Consider the following 19770-nt stretch of genomic DNA (forward strand, 5'->3'; position numbering starts at 1 on the left):
TTGAATATAAGAAGCTTCCACAAAGGAAGCAGTTCTCAGTGATCTTTATCAGTATGAGTTTTGGAGTAGTTTTGAAAATAGTATTGGTTAGTAACCACTCCTGCAATCGATTGTCATAATGCATAAAACATTAGATTCCTCAAACAGTAGCAAAACACTGTATACCCACTTGAATTACTTATACTCAAGATGAATTTTCTTTTATTCTGACTTTCAAGGTAGGGTTTTGAGTTTTGGCTTCTGTTATGTCATATACTTTACCATTAGTCAACATGTTTTAGAATTCCTTACATAATCATACTTTAGGGGGAAAAAACCTGGATTTGGGATTGTGATACAGTGGTAAAATCCTTCCTTAATACCCTAGGTGTGCACCCTATAATCTCTCTGGACTTCAGAATTCTTTCTGTGGGGGTGGAAGGGGTGAAGTAGATTGGCCCTGAGCTAACATATATGCCAATCTTCCTCTTTTTTTGGTTTTGTTTTTGAGGAAGATTAGCTCTGAGCTAACTGCTGACAATCCTCTTTTTGCTGAGGAAGACTGGCCCTGAGCTAACATCCATGCCCATCTTTCTCTGCTTTGTATGTGGGACGCCTGCCACAGCATGGTGTGCCAAGCTGTGCCATGTCCGCACCCGGGATCCGAACCAGTGAGCTCCAGGCAGCTGAAGCAGAATGTGCGCACTTAACTGCTGCACCACTGGGCCGGCCCCTCCTCTCTCTTCTTGTATGTGGGATGCCGCCACCACTTGATGAGCAGTGTGTAGCTCCACACTTGGGATCCAAACCCACAAACTCTGGGCCACTGAAGCGTGCGAACTTAACCACTACACCACCGGGCCCAGCCCTAGGACCTCAGAATTCTTAACTTCAAAATTGAAGTAGACAAAGGAGAAAGAGTCTCCCTATAGGATATTTCTGCAAATCCAGAGTTGCCTTAAAAGAGAATGAATCACAGAAAACTCAATCTCCATAGCATTAGTTATTTGTATCCTACTTTGTTCCAAAAAAGCATTTGAAGAGTCTTTTCATTGAGACGTAAGATACAAAGCAAAACAAGGCAACACCTTGCTTGTTATAAATCTTGACTACTTAGTAAGGCCAAGCCACAAATTTGATCCTGTAAATAGACCTGTTAAGTAAGTTAAATCCTCTGTGGGTTAAAAAGGAATTACTTTGAAGCACCGGTTTCCTTCATAATAAAACCAGAAGTTTCTCAAGAGCCTTAAAATGATAAATTGAGTAGAGTTTATAAAAAGAGGGACATACTTGTGTGCATTGTCATGGGTTCTTCAGCCTACTAGCACAATGGCCAACAAAATATTTAAGTTTCACTATTAGGAGCTTCATCCTGTATTGGGGGTTGAAAAAGGGTGAGATGCAAAAGCTCATTAAGCTGAGTATATATAGGGTTGATATCTTGTGGAAACATGAGAATCTAAAAAGCGCATGTGTCTGAATAGATGGCTACACATTTGCTCAGAATGAGCCAAGGGAGCAATACAATTTTAGCCTGAAAAAAAGCACACGATACCAAACTTGAATGAATGAAAGAAATGAATGAGAAAATGAAACTTACAAGATGAACCGAACTGTCCAGCGAGTTAAGAATAACAGTTGCTATATTAAAAGTTGGAATACACCTACCAAATATAACTAGTTGTCTAATCAGTTAACAGGGCTAGCTATCCATTAAGGCTACTCCCAAATCATGATGATAAGCTCTACCCTCTGCATTAAGCAAGTGTTTTGTCTCTATCTTAACCAAAAGTGCTAACAAGTCTTTAAAGGTACAGGCTTGAAAGAAAACAGAATTTGTGTCCAGAACTCTCAAAACTCAGTAAAACAATGCAATTTTAAAATAAGCAAAAGATTTGAACAAGACACTTCAGAAAATATAAATGGATTCTAATAACATGGAAATATACTCACTATATAAATCATTAGGAAAATATAAAAAGCAAAATGACATACATTTATTAAAACAGTAATACCTAATTCTGGTTAGGATGCAGAGCAAGTGGATCTGATACACTGGATGTGTATCAACCCTATGCATACCCAAATCGCTGGAGGAATCACAAAACTGGAAGGTCACTTTGGAAAAACAATTTGGCAGTTTCTTATAAAGTTAAATACCCTGTGACACAGAAAGCCCACTCCTAGGTATTTATCCAAGTGAAATGAAAACATGTTCACACACCTGTATGTAAATATAGCAGCTTTATTCATAATCACCAAAAACAAATCGACTCAAATATCCTTCCAACTGGTGAATGGATAGATTGGTACATTCATATAATGGAATACTACTAAGGAATAAAAACAATGAAGTACTGATAAAACAACATGGATGGATCTCATCGAGGGCTAAGTGAGAAGCCAGCCTCAAACGCCTCCATTTATATATCATTCTGGAAAAGAACTACAGGGATAGCAGACACACCAACGGCTTCCTGAGGCGAGGATGGGTGTTGACTACAAAGGGGCACAAAGGAATTTTGAGGAGCGATGGAACTCATCTTGATTGTGTTGGTGATTATGTGGTTGTGTTTGACAAAACTCAGAACTGTACACTTAAAAAGGAGAAAGGTTGTCTCTTCTAGCTTAACCGAAAGGAGACCAAACTTTTAAAAGGAAAAGGCTTAGAAAGGAAAGGGGCTGGGACACGTACCTCACTAGAAATTACATCAGGGAACCGTTCATTACCACTGGCTGTGCAAGGGTTATGTACTGAGCTAAGGTAGTTTAGCCCATAACCATTAGTCTATACGACAGAGTTGCAGAGGCTGAGAAAAGATTAGAACTCAAAGAATAGGATGTTGAAATTGGTTTGTAGTTAGGAACACTGAGCCACGCTAGTTGCTGAGATTTGGGTGTCTACCGCCTCACCTTCCATTACCATAACTGGTAATTCTGCTCAAGCTCATGGAGCTGAGTTATTTTCACAGGAGTGGGTTTTATTGGCAAAATAGCTAAAAAGCCACCAACTGGAATGGGGCTTGCCTGCCAATCCAATCTAAATCAGAAAAGGGCTGTGGGTGGCATCACTTCCTGAGTGGAAGATGTATTTGATTATTCAATAGTGAGATATATTCCCTCTAAGAAGACATCCTGACTGGCTAGGGAGCTGAAGAGGGCTCTAATGGATGGATGGGCTGGGGAGGGGGAGTTGTTGAAAGTCAGCGGTATGAACAATATGACCTAGGCTCTGAAGGTAGACCATGACACCATCTAAATAAACCTGGATCAACCCTGAAAGAGTGAAAGGACTTCTGTTCTCCCTTAAGATCATGGTCAACAGATCAAGGGAACAGCTTCAGGTTTGACTTGTGTCCCCCGTCTCATGTGACAAAGACCACGATAGGATAGTGAAGTTAACCCATCTGTGAAGTTGTAATCATGCAGTTCCAATTGCCTGCTGCAAGTCCTAACAGGAGACCCCGTGGGGCACCACAGACCCCTGTTCTTTAGCCAGCTTTTCTTTGGCCCAGAATGCTGGAAGAGGGGGGCTGCTCCAAACGAGAGGACCCTCTCTGATCTCTCAGGAGGGAAATGGACTATCTTTTGTAAAAGTAAGTAGGAAAAGGCTAGTGTAAATTGGTGCCGGAACTTTGCTGGAATAATCCTCATGGACGCCTCTCATGAAGTTATCATCAGCTCCTCACTAAGGCAAGGCCAAGGGCATTATGTAGAGAACCCCTGGTGTGACTTTCCCCATCAGGCACTTCTGGTTCATGGCATACTTATGGTGGTTTCTGCCCAAAATATAATAGCTATACATTGACGAATGGAGATTTTAAAACTTGTTTCTCTTTTAAGGATCTGATATTTTTCCATCAAAACAAATGTATGTTCTGCAAGGTGGGGCTTAGGATCCTTATGTCAGCTGAGTGACTCCAATCCAGAGGGGGGACCCAGAAAAGAAGGAGTAGAGGGTGAGGGGAAAGGGACCCCTCAACTCCTGCATTGGACCGTTAGAAAAAAAGTATAAAATTAATAAAGCTTAAGATCAGAAAAGACGACAATAAAGAAGGGAGAGAAACCCCTGACATTTCAAAGGAAGAAAATTTTAAAAGAATGTTTCTAAATTAAAAAATAAGACTAGAAAGAAGAAAAACATCTCCATATATCAATATAAAATGAAAAAAATTTAAGAAAGGTTGAAATAATTGACAAATTAATGCACAAAGTAAAAGCCATATAGACTAAGATAAAATTAAAATCCACGTGCCTAAGAGTGAAATATGTAGAGATATGCACGCGATAGGAGTGACAAGAAATTTCCTAAAAAGCATAACCTGTATTAAAAAGGGTGGTAACAAAGCAGAGCCCAAACCCAGTAATTACAACTAGAAGCAGGTGAGGGATAAGGAGCTGAAAAAAAGTTCTTTTGCTGGGGGAGGGGATGCTTTTTTGGCTCCTCAAGGAAGAAAGGGAAAGAGGCAGACACGCCCCGGCGGCATCTTCTTCCACCCAGGCTCATACCTCTGATGGCACTTTGAGCCCCAGGTGGAGGCGGCTTCCTCTGCAAACAGCTCAGTGGGTCCTCCCCACACCGCAGTGAGCATCGGAGCAGCTTCTCTCATTGGAGAGGGCCACTTATATAATCATACCTGTACACAGTTCAGAAACACAATTTGGAAGTAAAGTGAAAAGCAAAATCTTACTAAAAATAATTTATTGCTTTTTTTTAAAAAAAATAAGCATTTATAATAGAATACCAAATTAGATTTAATCTAATGTATTAACAAAAGCATAATATACTCTAGTAAACAAGGATTTCTAAATTACTGTGTAACTAAATAAGGAATAAGTCAAACTCTTGGTTTAGCTAGGGGCAACAGCAGTCACTGCCACCTATCCCATAAATCCACGTTGCTTCACATTTAAGAGAAACTCAGCCTTGGGGTCTCCTTGCTCCTCTCATGAGAAATGCACTGAAAAGTGACGAGCCCAGGGAGGAGGACAAGAGGTTATATAGCAAGTTGGAGCTGAAGACAAAATGCTACAATCATTACCTCGGGGAAGTGGAAGGCATGTGTGTGATGTTTACCAGGTCTGCATGGAAGACTGTGATCATAAAACAGCCCAGGGTAAGATTTCGTTTGTAGAATGTGATTAAGCATGGTTACATCCTAATTCTTTCTTGGGGTTTGGAAGTGTCTCTGGTCCTGTACACATATTTAGGGTTGACAGAGATGCTACTGGTGTGCCCTGGGCTTTCCTCAAATGCCACAATGGCTCCTGCCCTACGATTACCAACAAGACAGCTCTCCTATCCTTAGACATACTGGCTCAGTATCAGCAGCAGAGGTAGGGAGGTATTGTCAACTTCAGATGAGTTGGGTCCACAGTTTATCCCACAGTGGATGCATTAGGCTTTTTGGAACTTCACTGAGATTGTCAGTGTAGGCAGTCACCTTTTTGGACCTGTGAGACATTTCTTACAAGTCTCTTGGGTTTGGCTCAAAAGGTTGAAAGCTGCTCTGTTGTTCTTTTAAGTTACAAATCAGCACTTTAAGTCCTATAGTTGAGCATGTCTTCACACCATCCCCTGTTTTTGGCCTCCATATAGACAGATGCATTGCACTGCTGCATGGTACGTTCCATCTCAACCAGCTGGCGGCATCCGATGGTTAACTTTTCCCTAGAGCATAAAGAAATATTACATCACTGGAGGACAGCCCATCAGATAAATGACAAAATCTTAATACAACAGGATTAACACTGGGATTTGAAATATATTCTTTGATATTTGAGAGAGAAAATATCAAGAGTTTGGGTTTCTTAGCAAAGACAAAACAACATGGCAGGATAAGCACTTAGTAGCACAGATTCTCAGACAGCCAACATGGAGAAGATCTTGGTACAATTCCTAGAATTCAGGAATGAGGGTTCCCGTGGAGACCTGCTGCCAAAAAGCAAAGTTGGATGCTTAAAAATAGTCCTTTGTATGGTCTCTGAACACTTCTCCCAGCAGGAGATAGGCTGATGTTAAGTTGTTCTAATCCAAGGGGTAAGCAACACCGTGGAGCAGGTCGCACGTTTTTGTCTTACTGGGCTTGGGAGTTAAAGAACAGGTGGACTGAAGGATACTAAGAGGATGAACCTCCTGACATGCACAGACGCTGAGAGGGAACAGGACAGAGCTTCAACTCTTTAAAGGAATTCCTGAGATAAGGTACCTAGCAGTTAACAAATGAATATTAGCTAATAACTCTAACGCAAAGGTGGGGAAGTAGGGAATAATGCCTAATACACGCCAAGCCTACTCAACAATTTTACCTAAGACGAAGCCTCACTGGGCTCTCAAAAGCTGACATGAGGCCTACAAACTGGGATCTGTAAGTCATCAGTCAGAGCACTAATCCACTATACCTGGTGTCTAGAGTCCAAATCTCATGGAAGCCTATTTAAATCTACTGGGAGATGGTCTACAAGTTCACAAAGAATACTCAGCATTTAGTTCTGTATCTGGCACATTAGATGTTCGAGAAAGGACAGTTCTTTTTATTATGTAAGTTACTGTTACTACTACTTCAGCTTCTAAGATTGCTCCAAGCCATCTCCATGGTGTTGGGAGGACCACCAGCTATCTCTCGCCACTGCCTACCTGCCCATGGATCCCTTGATGTAGGGTACAAAGGAAAAAGAAGTCAACCGTAACTTAGGGAATAGCATGAGAGGTAGCAGTGACAGCAAAAGTAAATACACCATATTTTGAGCAGCCTCACTTCCTGAAGATGTGTGGTTTCTCTGAGGCTGATTAAAATCTGACTTTTGGCTTTGTGTTCACTCTAGTCCTGTCTCTATATTTAGAGTGTGTTAAATTAGTGTTATGTTGCTGCCATTTCTTCACAACTACTCAGAAAATGATTTTTGGAAGACCCTAAGAGACCCAACACAGGAGAGATGTAAATGTTTTCTTATAGACTTAAAAATGAAACAAACAAAAACGGCAGGCCCTATTCCTGTTATTTATTCCACATGAGAAAAAAACTCCTTTGGTAACTAGACTTTGAATCTATTTCTGAGTCTTTTCTTTTCCTTCTTCCTTTCCTTTTTTCTCCTCTCACAGTTAAGGGGTGAGCTCTCTCTCTCCTTTGCATCCTAGTGGCATTTGGTTTCACACAAATAAGTGTGAATCAGCATTCTGACAATGGATTATCACCTAGAGATTTTGTTTCCTCCAGCAAGTTGTCATTGCTGACTGAGGAAAGCATGGGGTGTTTTTCATCATGTGTGTTTGGTCTACACTGGATTATGATGACAGGAATTCTTGAGTTCCTTTTCTCCACAGCTTGTATGTAGAATGGCAGAGTATTAGCTGTGGGGGCACCTTCACACCTTCGCCTGCCGTTCCGCAGCATCTCCAGTGGGTCGTCTCACCTTGGCTTTCACCTCTTGATGATGGGACAGTTACAACTGTAAGACATAGCCCATTACAGATTTTGATATCACTTAACTGTTAGAAAGTTCTTCCTTTACATTGGGCCTAAAAAAACCCCATCTATCTGACCTGAGTCTGCCTAAATTAAAACAAAAAGTTGTTCTCCCTTTTTCTCCCAGTACAAATATTTCATGTCTCTTACAATGATCTTATTTCTCTTTTCCAAGTAAACAATCTCAACTCCAAATCCTTTCTGGAACAAAGGGCAAGACTGGAGGTTGTTTCTAGCTCTGTAATTTTATATTGCTCATGAAATTTCTGCAAAACTGCCACTGTTTCTCTAAATTGTCCTATTATGGGTATTAAACTTGCTTTGACCAAATCTCAGATAGGTCAAAACAACAGGAAATTTGATCAGATCAATTAAAAAATAATTCCACTGGTTATTTGATTCATTTCCATGGCTAATTTTGTCAAAATGGCATGGTAGTAGTGAATTTAAGTGACCTGATTCCAATATTTCATGAAGTTTTTCCAAAATCCTTTCCAGGTACAAGAAAAAAATCTAAAATGGATATTTGTTTTACAACTCTCTGAACTTTTCTATATATTTGCAATGTGTATCCAAGATGAAAGAAAAATGGAATACAATGTAATGCAAATATAAAAACAGTATATAATAGCTAATATCATAATCAATGGTGAAAGACTGAAAGCTTTTCTTCTAAAATCAGGAACAAGACAAGGATGCCCATGTTTACCACTGCTATCCAATATTGCCCTGCAAGTTCTAGCCAGAGCAATTAGGCATGAAAAAGAAATAATAGGCAAATGAATTGTAAACAAAGAAGTAAAATTATTTCCATAGATCCTAAAGCCCACAAAATAACTGTCAGAGCTAATCCACTAATTCAGCCAAGCTGCAACATAAAAGATCAACAGAAAAAAATCAGTTACATCTCTATACACTACCAATGAACAATTCAAAAAGAAAATGAAAACAATTCCATTTACAATAGCATGAAAAAGATGAAAATACTTAGGAATAAATTTAAAGAGGCAGAAGACTTGCAAACTAAAAATTAGAAAACAATGCCAAAAGAAATTAAAGACCTAAATTAGTGGCATCCCATGTTCATGGATTGGAAAACTTAATACAATAACAATACTCCCCAAACTCAATGCAATCCCTATCAAAATCCTAACAATCTTTTTTGCAGAAATGGAAAAGCTGATCCTAAAATTCACATAGAATTAAAAGGGATCTCAAATCTTGAAAAAATTGTTAGAGGACTCACACTTCTTAATTTTGAAAAGTTATTATAAAGCAACTTTAATCAAAACAGTGTGGTACTGGCATAAAGACAGAAATACAGACTGATGGAACAGAATTGAAAGTCCAGAAATAAACCTTCACATCCATGGTCAACTGATTTTTGACAAGGGTGTCAAGACCATTCAATGAGGAAAGAATAGTCTCTTCAAAAAATGGTGCTAGGACAACTTGATATCTACATGCAAATGAACGAGGTTGGATTCCTACCTCACACCATATACAAAAATTAACTCAAGATGATCAATGATCTAACTGTAAGAGCTAAAACTATAAAACTCTGAAAAAACCATTAGGGTAAATCTTTATGACCTTAGTTTTGGCAATGGATTGTTAGATATGACAGCAAAAGCCCAAGCAACACAAGAAAAAACACATAAATTGGACGTTATCAAAATTAAAAACTTTTGTGCATCAGATACTATCAAGAAAAAGAGAATTTATAGAAAGAGAAGAATATTTGCAAATTATGTATTTGATAAAGCTCGAATATCCAGAACATATAACATGTCAAGCTGCCAGATGTCAAGGTGGCGGATAAGGACTACAAGCCAAACTGAAAGCAACAGTCAAGACTTCATTCATTTACTGTGACACTGCAGCAAGAGGCAACATGAAAGGTGCCAGTTCCCTACTGCTCCATTTTTCCCCATGGACTGGAACCAGACAAGGGTCATATGACACATAGTGCAGATAGGGGACATCATCTCACTCTCAGGAGCCCTGAACTAAGGCTCCTGCCTCTTCCTGGACCCAGGGGGCCAGGTGTCTTAGTCCATTCAAGCTGCTATAACAAATTAGCACAGAATGGGTGGCCTATAAACAACAGAAATTTCTCACAGTTCTTTAGGCTCAGAAGTCCAAGATCAAGGTGCCAGCATGGTCACATTCTGGTGAGGACCCTCTTTTATAATAGTATTAATCCCATTCATAGGGCTCCACCCTCATGACCTAATCACTGCCTAAAGGCCCCACCGTCTAAGACCATCACACTGGGCAATAGGGTTTCAACATACGAATTTTGGGGGGATGCAAACATTCAGACCACAGCAAAGGAGAAGAGCTAGGAATAGAAAAGTATTGAGTCAAAGTGGAGAATAATACCTCAGCCAAGACCTCCAAAAAGAGGTCTCAGCAGAGGTGGCTGGGAGGTGCCTCAGCTGAAGCCCCCAGTAAGGAGGCCTCCCAGTGGAGTTACCTGGGCTAGGAATGCGATACACATGTGAGCATGGCTGTCCAGGGGCAGGGGGACTGAGCATTGCCTGCAACTCCCTACAGAAGACTACAACACACTGTGTACCGAATCTGGTGTGGGGAAGGCAGCTTCCCCCACTGGAGCCTCCAGATAAAGCCTTAGGACTGCCTATGGGCAGGTCTGAAAGATGACAAATAGGATTTTGGCCTAGAGCCAAAGTCCTCGTAAAGAACTCTCATAATTCAACAACAGAAAGAAAAACAACCCAATTAAAAATGGGCAAAAGACTTGAATAGACAGTTCTCCAAAGAAGGCAAATGAATGGCTAACAAGCACATGAAAAGTTCAACATCATTAGTAATTAGGGGAAGACGAATCAAAATTACAATGGGATAAAATTGTACACTCATTAGGATAGCTATAATCCAAAGAATGGAAAATAACAAATGTCATAGAGGATGTGGAGAAACTGGAAACCTCATATATTGCTGCTGGAAAGGCAAAATAGTACAGCTGCTGTGGAAGACAGGCAGTTCCTCAAAAAGTTAAACAGTAAAATTACTATCTGATCCAGGAATCCACTGTTAAGTACACACCCCCCCCCAAAACTGAAAGAATTCAAACAAAAACTTGTACACAAATAGCAACACTATTCGCAATAGCCAAAAAGTGGAAACAACCCAAATGTCCATCAACAGATGAAGAGATAAACAAAATGTGGTATATACATACAATGGAATATTACTCAGCCATAAAAAGGAAGGAAGTACTGATACATGCTACAGTGTAGATGAACCTCAAAAACATCATGCTAAGTGAAAGAAACAAGACACAAAAGATCATACATTACATGATTCTATTTATATGAAACATTCAGAACAGATAAATCCATAGAGACAGAAAGCAGATTAGTGGTCGCCAGAGTCTAGGGGGAGGGGAGAATGGAGAGTGACTGCTTAATGGATATGGAATTTCCTACTGGGGTGATGGAAATGTCTTGGAACTAGACAGAGGTGATGGTTGCACAACAGGGTGGATGCCCTAAATGCCAATGAATTGCACACTTTAAAATAGTTAGTTGTTAATTTTATGTTATGCAAATATTTCCTAAACAAAAAAAAATATACATTTATTTTGTAATATCTTCTATCACAAATTATGAAGTCAAAATGATGTTATCTGATATAAAGCAGAAACATCCAAGGTCTAAATTTGGTTTTTAGATTATTTTTCTCTAAGCCTTTTTCTGTCCAAGGCTTCTTGGACAGACCAGGTCTCAAACTTGAGCGCGCCCTACAGGGATTGTTAAAAAACAGATTGCTGGGCCCAACCCTCAGACTTCCCAATTCAGAAGGTCTGGGGAAGAGCCTTAAGAGTTTGCGTTTCTTGCAAATTCCCAGGTGATGTTGCCACTGAGGTCCAGGAACACACTTGAGAGAATCTCAGTTCTAACGCAATCTAGAAGATACTACCATGGAGCTGATTCCTGGGTCAGAAAGCAGTAATTTCTGAAAGCACTTGCCATAAGGAAAAGCAAGCAGCCCCTGCTACAGACGCCGTCTTAGGCAGTGTATTATTTGGATATGCCACATACTTGATGAGGCTGATGTCACAAACTAGTTTGCTTTTTGTATAGAAAAAATGACCTTAGAGACTTGTCTCACAAACACGCCAGAACACTCTGTCCAGAACTTACAGGGCAAACAAAGTTAATTAAATACTGCTCCTAAATTATTTCTCAGATATATAGAAGATACCACATGAGATATATGTCTGGTTATCTGTTTGATAATCTCATTAATTTACCATCCTGGGTTTTCTGAGCAAACTCCTTACCGGCTCAGGGTAAGCAGCGCTCACGCCTCACTGACAAGAGCAAAGTCTACAAACTAGAGGACAGAACACTCACTGACCTACAGATACGAACACCCGATTCTCCCGTGTCACAGAATTCAGCTTTCCAGCAAAGCTCCCTTCAACATGAAACCTTAATTCCGTGCTTTATCAGAACCCATAAACAGTTCTTGGTTTTGCGCTACTTAATTACCTCCCTATTGCAACAAATACGGTGTTGGGCACATCAACAGCCTCCTCCTGCACAACTAACACTGTATAAATAAAAAGCAAAGATCAGCAAATTCAGACAATTCAAGTAATTGTCTTCCTTAACATTCCCAAAGGGGATCAGCTACATGCAAGTTAAACCATTCTTCTGTTTTCATCTCTGAGTCACAGGAAAACGCTGCCACTTTTTATCGACTGCACTCAGCCCTATGTCTAGTATGACCCACTGGAACCTCTCTCCTTTGGCAGCTTATTTGAAAATCGTGAGCTGCGGAGTACACCAGAGGCTACTATGGGAGATACTGTTCTCTATAAATATAGCAAATAACTTCCAAACAAACAACGGGGTAACAAATCTAAAAGCTATTAATCGAAAGCTTGCTCAACAGCAATTGCAGTTTTTATTTTTTTTTGTTATGTATTTTTTTGAGGAAGATTAGCCCTGAGCTAACATCTGCTGCCAATCCTCCTCTTTTTGCTGAGGAAGACTGGCCCTGAGCTAACATCTGTGCCCATCTTCCTCTACTTTATATATGTAGGATGCCTGCCACAGCGTGGCTTGACAAGCAGTGCGTAGGTCCACATATGGGACCCGAACCAGCGAACCCCGGGCTGCTGAAGGGGAATGTGTGAACTTAACCACTGTACCACCAGGCCAGCTCCACCAATAACAGTTTTTAAATGCATTCAAGGTATTAGATATATTTGATTTCTCTTAAAATCATCTTTTTGGGTATAAGAGGGAGCTTATTAATTAATATCATAGTTCAAATCCCTGGCATAGTAAGTGGAAAGAAAATAAAGAAGAGAAAAACAGGGGCAACTACTTTAACTTTGAACATTCAACTTTGACCCCTGTACCCCACCCCACCCCCAAAAAATCCTCCCAACTATTCCAAGGTAGCAGAAGTCAAAATAATTTTACACATCTCACTGGAACCATCTAGCAAGGGGACTCTGCCCTCCAAGTTATCTACAGTGGGCTTCCTACCTTCAAAAATATGACTAAGGTTGGAAAACATTATATTTTTGACACAAATCTCAAGTACATGAACCTCTGAATGTGGATTATCTGTAAAGATCTGTGAATAAGAGTAAGACTGATTGACAGTCTGAAGATGAGGGTAAAAAAATCATTTTCACCCCCAGCTACAACAGATTATGCATGCCCATCGGCTTCCTATTTTCTTGGAAAAGTTATTTTAATCTAATGAGTGAGTGAACTTTCTTAGCTCTGCTACTTAGTAACACGTGTGTATGATTATCAATCCTTGAGTCTCGACATCATAAATAAATTTATCAATCTGGAGTCTTTTTGGGGTTTTTTGTTGTTGTTCTTTTGTGAGGAAGATTGTCCCTGAGCTAACATCTGTGCCAATCTTCCTCTATTTTTTGAAGGTGGGATGCCGCTACAGCATGGCTTGATGAGCGGTGTGTAGCTCCTCACCCAGGATCCAAACCCACGAACCCTGGGCTGCCAAAGTGGAAGGTGTGGACTCAACCACTGCACCACCAGGGCAGCCCCTATCTAGAGTTTCATAGTAGAAGCACCTTGATGGCTAACTTTGTCGCTGTGCCTGCTCATAAAATTTTGTAGCCACACAGGTATATGTGGAAGTTATAAACAGCAAATAAACTGTGGTTTAGTGGTACAGTGGCATATTACACAGCAGTGAAAATACAGCCAGTTCTGCTACAGTGCTTGCTTTGAATACACAAATCTGTTCCACTGCCACTGATACGTTAAGGAACACTTTGAACACAACACAAATTTTACATTTTCTTATACACAATTTCAGCAGTGAGAAACCCTAGGTGAACAGAGAAAACTGCGCCCAGCTGCTGAGGAATACACAAAGCACACACAAGCACACACTTTAAATCTGAACCAGCTACCTCAGCGTTCTGTTTAGGAGCCACATCCATTCACATGTGATATCACAACCTTACACCCAACTTCAGATAACCCTCCTTCTATCACATCACACTAACCCACAAGCTGCAACCCTTCCAATGACCACTTCTACAAGCAAACTGCAGCTCTTTTTCAAGGTAAGGGGTCAGATTTATTATAGCACTTACGTATTTATCACCCATTTAATGTGTAAAACTGTGATACCATTTTGATTTGGTTCCCATCTTTTTTTAATGTGTCTCATTAAGTTTTTGCATAATGTGCCCCAACCAGATTTTTCCCATGAGCCCAGTGGCTTTTACTGCATGATTCTGCACAGTGCAGTGATGAGATTTAGGATATTTAGTAGGTCATGTTGTAATAGAATCAACTGTAAACCGACTACTATCCTATGCATCAACATGGATGAATCTCAACGTTGAGTTAAAAAAGAATATTGGGGCATGGTATGGGACCGGAGGGCAAGACTGAAAGGGTTCAACTGATCTTTGCTCCTCACGAATCTGTGTGCCTGGGCCCCAGATTGGAGGGCTTCACAGCTATACCCTATGTATACAAGAATCACTAAGCCCTCTTTTTGTTATGTCTGAATGCTAAAAATTAGATTTTTAAATAATGAATATATATAGTGTGATATCATTAAGTTCAAAAACAGATGAAATCAACCAACATATTTTTATTGACACATAATGTGTAGTAAAACCATGAAGATAAGGATGAGAATTACAAACACAAAATCCCTAGGGAGGGGATGGAAGGGGAGACGTAAATAGGGATGGGTAAAGGTCTATTTTGTCAACTGAATGGCAGGCATATGAGTTTTCGTTATACCAGTTGTTATTCAAAACATGGCCTGGGTAATGTAAGACTCTTTCAAAGTGTCTGAGAGGTCAAAGCTATTTTTATAATAAGACTAAGATATGATTTGCCTTTTGCATTCTCATTCTTGCAAGAGTGTACAATAGTTTTCCAGTGATACATGACATGTGATTATCGAAACAAACTAAATGAAAAAGCAGCTGTGAGAACCCAGCTGTCTTCTATTTTCTCTTTTCTTTATTATTATTATTAAATTTTTTTTGGTGAGGAAGACAGTCTCTGAGCTAACATCTGTGCCAATTTTTCTATTTTGTATGTGGGACACCGCCACAGCATGGCTTGATGAGTGGTGTGTAGGTCCATGCCTGGGATCCGAACCCGTGAACCCCGGGCCACCGAAGCAGAGCACACGAACTTAATCACACACTACTAGGCTACCCTCCCACCATCTTCTACTAAGCCAGACAGTAAGAGATTTGCAAAAATGTACAATGCCACTCTTGTCAGTAATATTTTTTGTTTGGGAAAAAAATCTTTTCATAATTGTATGTTACTTAACATGTAATTAATTAGCTGTTGTTAATTTTAAATGAATAAATATTTTTAAGTTTCTCAATTCTAATTTCTAATACAGTAAATATAGATAGATATGACCCTCATAAACAAAAGTTCTTTAGAGTCTTCAATAATTTTTTAAAATATAAAGGAGTCTTGAGGCCAAAATATTTGAGAACCACTTTAAACCTTATACCTGAACACACACGATTCTTTTGTATGTGTGAAATATTTCATACTAGTAGAGGTAAAAAAATCATCGTGCAGTGAAGACATAAAAATAAGCTTTCAGTGCCACCATCAAGTGGTGCTCTATATGGTCAAAGCTTGTTAGGATGATACATCTGTATGCAGACATGACTCACCGATACTCAGTCTGTGAAACACAGTCATAAAGTTCCTGGGCAGTAAATCTGACATTTTTATTTACCTGAAAAGAATCAAGACATAGTTACTAAAAATGCATATTAAATCAAATGAGTGGTAGGAGCACAGTTAGTGTGGCCCATATTCTGAGAGAGCAGAATGTCAAGTTTCCAGTTTTTGCATAAAAAGGACTAAAGAGTAACAATTAGAAGTTCAGTGACCATAATGCTAACACCAAACTACCCGGAAAAATATTAGTCTATTGTTACGACCTAATCTGTTCTCAGAAACAGAAGAAGTGAGATGGGCCTGGGGTTAGTGGGAATCTCAACAAAGCAGATAATCACTTTGCAGATCAAATGGACAGAAAAAACCATGTACTCCACGAAATACTAAATTCTACTCCTACTGGCTCTTATCAACAGATTCATGCTTCAATTAACCTAGCCTTTTAAAAGATTTCTAATGCACATACTCAATATTTATTTTCTAGGAAAAGTAAATAAGTAAATAAACTGTAAAAAATAAAAATTTAAAATAACTCTATACTTAAAGGACTGGCGTAGATTTGGGGTCATATAGGTAGACTATTGTAGCAGAACCAGCCACATCTTGTTTATATCCTGAACATCAGAAATAATTCAAGTTGAAAGAAAAAGAAAAGTATTCAACTCTAACAACATTTCAATACTATGGCTGACCCTTCCAAAAGTTATTACTGAATAACCTTCACTTTCATTTAAATACTAAGGTTCTAAACTATGTGGAAAGGTCTCTTTGGGAAAAAGTTTGATTTATGGACATTTTCTAAAGAAATGTATTTTTCAGACTACCAAGGTCTGAGTAATTAAACTAATATGTTGAAGTTCATAAATATGAGAATTCAGAGATATCCTTTACTACTGTAAATATAAAAGTCCTTCATCATACGATAGCTAGTCGTGGCACACACATGGAGGAACCGGGAAGGACTCCTGTATTCCTTGAGGCCTACTATTGATTTAGTTACATTCTACTTATGTGTGGGGAAGACTGGAAATTGGTTGAAGAAAATTCATTTTATCAGATTTCTCAACAAACAGCATAGTGCCTAAATTTTCAGAAATACTGAATTAGTGAACGGAAAAGAAATGAGACTATCCTCTCTTCAATTAACTGTTAAAAATATTTAAAGTAGTATTAGCCAGTATGCATTTTTTGGTGGGGAAAAATGTCCCTACTCTGAGTTAATTAATACTACTTTAAAGATTCATATCATGAAAATCTTATAATAGAGTTTAGGGTATTTCTTTTTCTTTTTCTTTCTTTTTTTAACAGAGCCAGGATGTGACCCCAGTTGAGTCTAACTTGAGGCCATGCTCTTTTTTTTTTTTTTTTTTAAGATTGGCACCTGAGCTAACAACTCTTGCCAATCTTCGTTTTTTCCCCCCTGCTTTTTCTCCCCAAATGCCCCCAGTACACAGTTGTATATTTTAGTTGTGGGTCCTTCTAGTTGTGGCATGTGGGATGCCACCTCAGCATGGCCTGATGAGCTGGGCCATGTCTGTGCCCAGGATCTCAACCAGCAAAACCCTGGGCCGCTGAAGCGGAGCACGCAAACTTAACCACTCGGCCTCAGGGCCGGCCCCCAGGGTATTTCTTATTTGCAAAAGTTCCATGAGCTTCTTCAGTACTTTCATAAGAAATTCACCATATTTGTGTAGAAAAAGTTTCATTCACTGAAGTTTAAAAATATAACATTTTTAACGCATATAATCCTAAATTTTTGCTTAAAATTGGGATTATATATTTATGTACAATGTTATTTAATTATATATAATATTTAATATTAGATTTAATGATTATATGGAATTGATATATAATTTATCATAATTAATTTTTTAGGTACCCTACTATTTTTATTAAAAGAATAAAAGATACTTACCCCAGAACACAGCTGGGGTATTAGGGTGACGTGGCTTCAGATCACCGTAGACGACTTACAAAGTAGGCAGTTAATTCACTAATAATGTAGGAAAACTGAGGCACAAATTCATGATACATCACAGATTCTAGCTTGAAATATCTTGTTTCATCATATTAATTAATTTTGATATAAGACATTTTTAATTACTCATATTGGGACATTTTAAATTACCCTGTTAAATATCATTTCCATGCTCAAGTACACAATTTTAACTCCAGGGAACAAATAGCTAAAAGATGCCTTTGTCAGTAAACGTTAGAGCTGGGACTATAAAGTGGATTGTGGAATTGGTGTCATTAATTTTTAGTTGTACTATTCACAATGAATGCCAAATATTAGAAATGGCTATATTACTTTTAATTCTTAAAAAGTGAAGAACAAAAGGCAAAGGTTAAGTACAAAAATACCTATAATTTATCTACTGGTGTTATTCATATTTTACAGATGAAGAAACTGGAACCAAGAGAATTAATAACTCTTCTAAGAGCATACGGTTAATACATGGCAGAACCAACATTTGAATATGGGCAGTTTGACCTGAGAATCTGTGTTCTTAGTCACTAAGTTCTTCATGTAACAAAAATAAAGAGCTAACTAGGAATAAAAATGAAGAAATATATTTAAAGGAGTTTGACTGCATAAGAAATGTGAGACCTTTAGAGCATTTTAAAATTAAACACACACACACACCCCCCACACTTCAAAAGAAAGAATATAGGGGAACATGGGCAAAGAGCCTTAGGCAAACAGAAACTGAAGATCAACAGAATACTTTCCTTGCCTCAGCAACGATGAGGAGGCATGAAAGTTAATTTACAAAATATTCTGGAGGCTCACCACAAACTCTAACTCCAGAGTCTACGCTGCCGCTGTAGAGGAAACTAAATTATAGCTTTCCTTCTCAGTAATCAGTGGTTATCAAGCAAAGTTGGTTCTACTTCCCTAGGGGCCATGCGAGTGCGTGAGTTGGGTGGGGTGTTAGAATATTTTTGGTTGTCACAATAACTGGGGGAGCTGCTGGCATTTAATATCTGAGGAGCAAGGACATTAAACATCCTGGAACATTCCACACAATGAAGAAATGACCTGTCCAAAATGCCAACAGCACCCCCACGAGAAGCAATTCTGTGTTGGAGAAAGTGTATTCTTATAGGACTCTACTGTATGTTTTTACTTAGAGAACGAAAGGAAAAACTGAACGTCACTGGCAAACTTCTGTGGCATTCAAGAATTTAAAGCAAGTATCAATTAAACCGCATTCCATTACGTTTTAGAACTCTACCATGTTTGTTTATATTAAGATGTTTATGGTGGAAATATGATAAATATTTAAAAATATTTCTCATACCTCATACTTGATTAGGAAGTTATAGAGGGTCTCGATATCTTGATAATTACTGTTGGGGGCCAAAATCCTAAACAAAACAATGAAATAAAAACAAAGGAATGGGAATGAATGATTTAAGAAGAAACATTTCCTCAACTTTTCCTCAAAAACATATTCATATTATGAGAGATAACTTATTGTATAACAAGCTTATTAAAATGTTTACAATCTTTCTTGGTTTTTATTTACCAATTAAAATTACAAAACCATGAGCTAATTCAACAAAGATCAATTTATTAAAATATTTTTGCTTATTTATATTAATAACTTACATCATTAATCAACAACCATAAGCATTCTTATGTGAAATTAGGGTTCACAGTTTTAAGTTACAATGATACAGATTTCCCAAAAAGTGGATAGAAATGTGGACTGCATGTACACTTCTTACCTTTTAAGCTGCAGATAAAGCTTGAAGATTTCCCACACAAATGTTCAACGAAGTCAAACGGACAACTGATTAACTATCAGACACATAGAAAGAAATCCTAATACAAGATTTTGTGACTAAATTCAAACACTGTTTGAACTATCAGCCTAGCACTCTATGAAAAAGCATAATAATCAGACTATGTCAATTGCTGGAAACAACGATTCATAAAAATAACAATGGAAAATAACACGTAAATAAAAATATAAATATACAAATTAAAAAACATAAAAATAAATGAAAACAAGGAAGAAATAAAAATAAAGAAGGAAATATTTCTCTTTCTAGCATTAAAGTATTAATTTTCATTTTCTTATAATAAGTATTTTTTAATCCTTTCAAGATGA

At 38.4% G+C, this 19770-nt stretch overlaps 1 protein-coding gene across 6 annotated transcripts in view; it reads right to left on the reverse strand.

The window, feature by feature from the left end:
- Positions 1 to 4664: 4664 nt before the first annotated feature.
- The window catches only part of SWT1 (SWT1 RNA endoribonuclease homolog), a 100339-nt gene continuing 85233 nt past the window's right edge, over positions 4665 to 19770 (reverse strand). For 4 of the 6 annotated variants that reach the window (XM_014850307.3, XM_014850308.3, XM_070497185.1 and 1 more), the window contains 3 exons: positions 18955 to 19021; positions 15640 to 15704; positions 4665 to 5650 (listed from right to left, as the gene is read on the reverse strand). In XM_014850307.3, coding sequence (XP_014705793.1) covers positions 5521 to 5650; positions 15640 to 15704; positions 18955 to 19021 — 262 coding nt within the window. In that variant the 3' untranslated portion in view covers positions 4665 to 5520. Of the gene's footprint in view, positions 5651 to 7350; positions 7429 to 15639; positions 15705 to 18954; positions 19022 to 19770 lie in introns of all 6 variants that reach the window. The other 2 variants (XR_006519667.2, XR_011498099.1) reach the window with 1 other exon arrangement.

The sequence above is a fragment of the Equus asinus genome, chromosome 25 (assembly GCF_041296235.1).
Source record: "Equus asinus isolate D_3611 breed Donkey chromosome 25, EquAss-T2T_v2, whole genome shotgun sequence".
Lineage (NCBI taxonomy): Eukaryota > Metazoa > Chordata > Mammalia > Perissodactyla > Equidae > Equus > Equus asinus.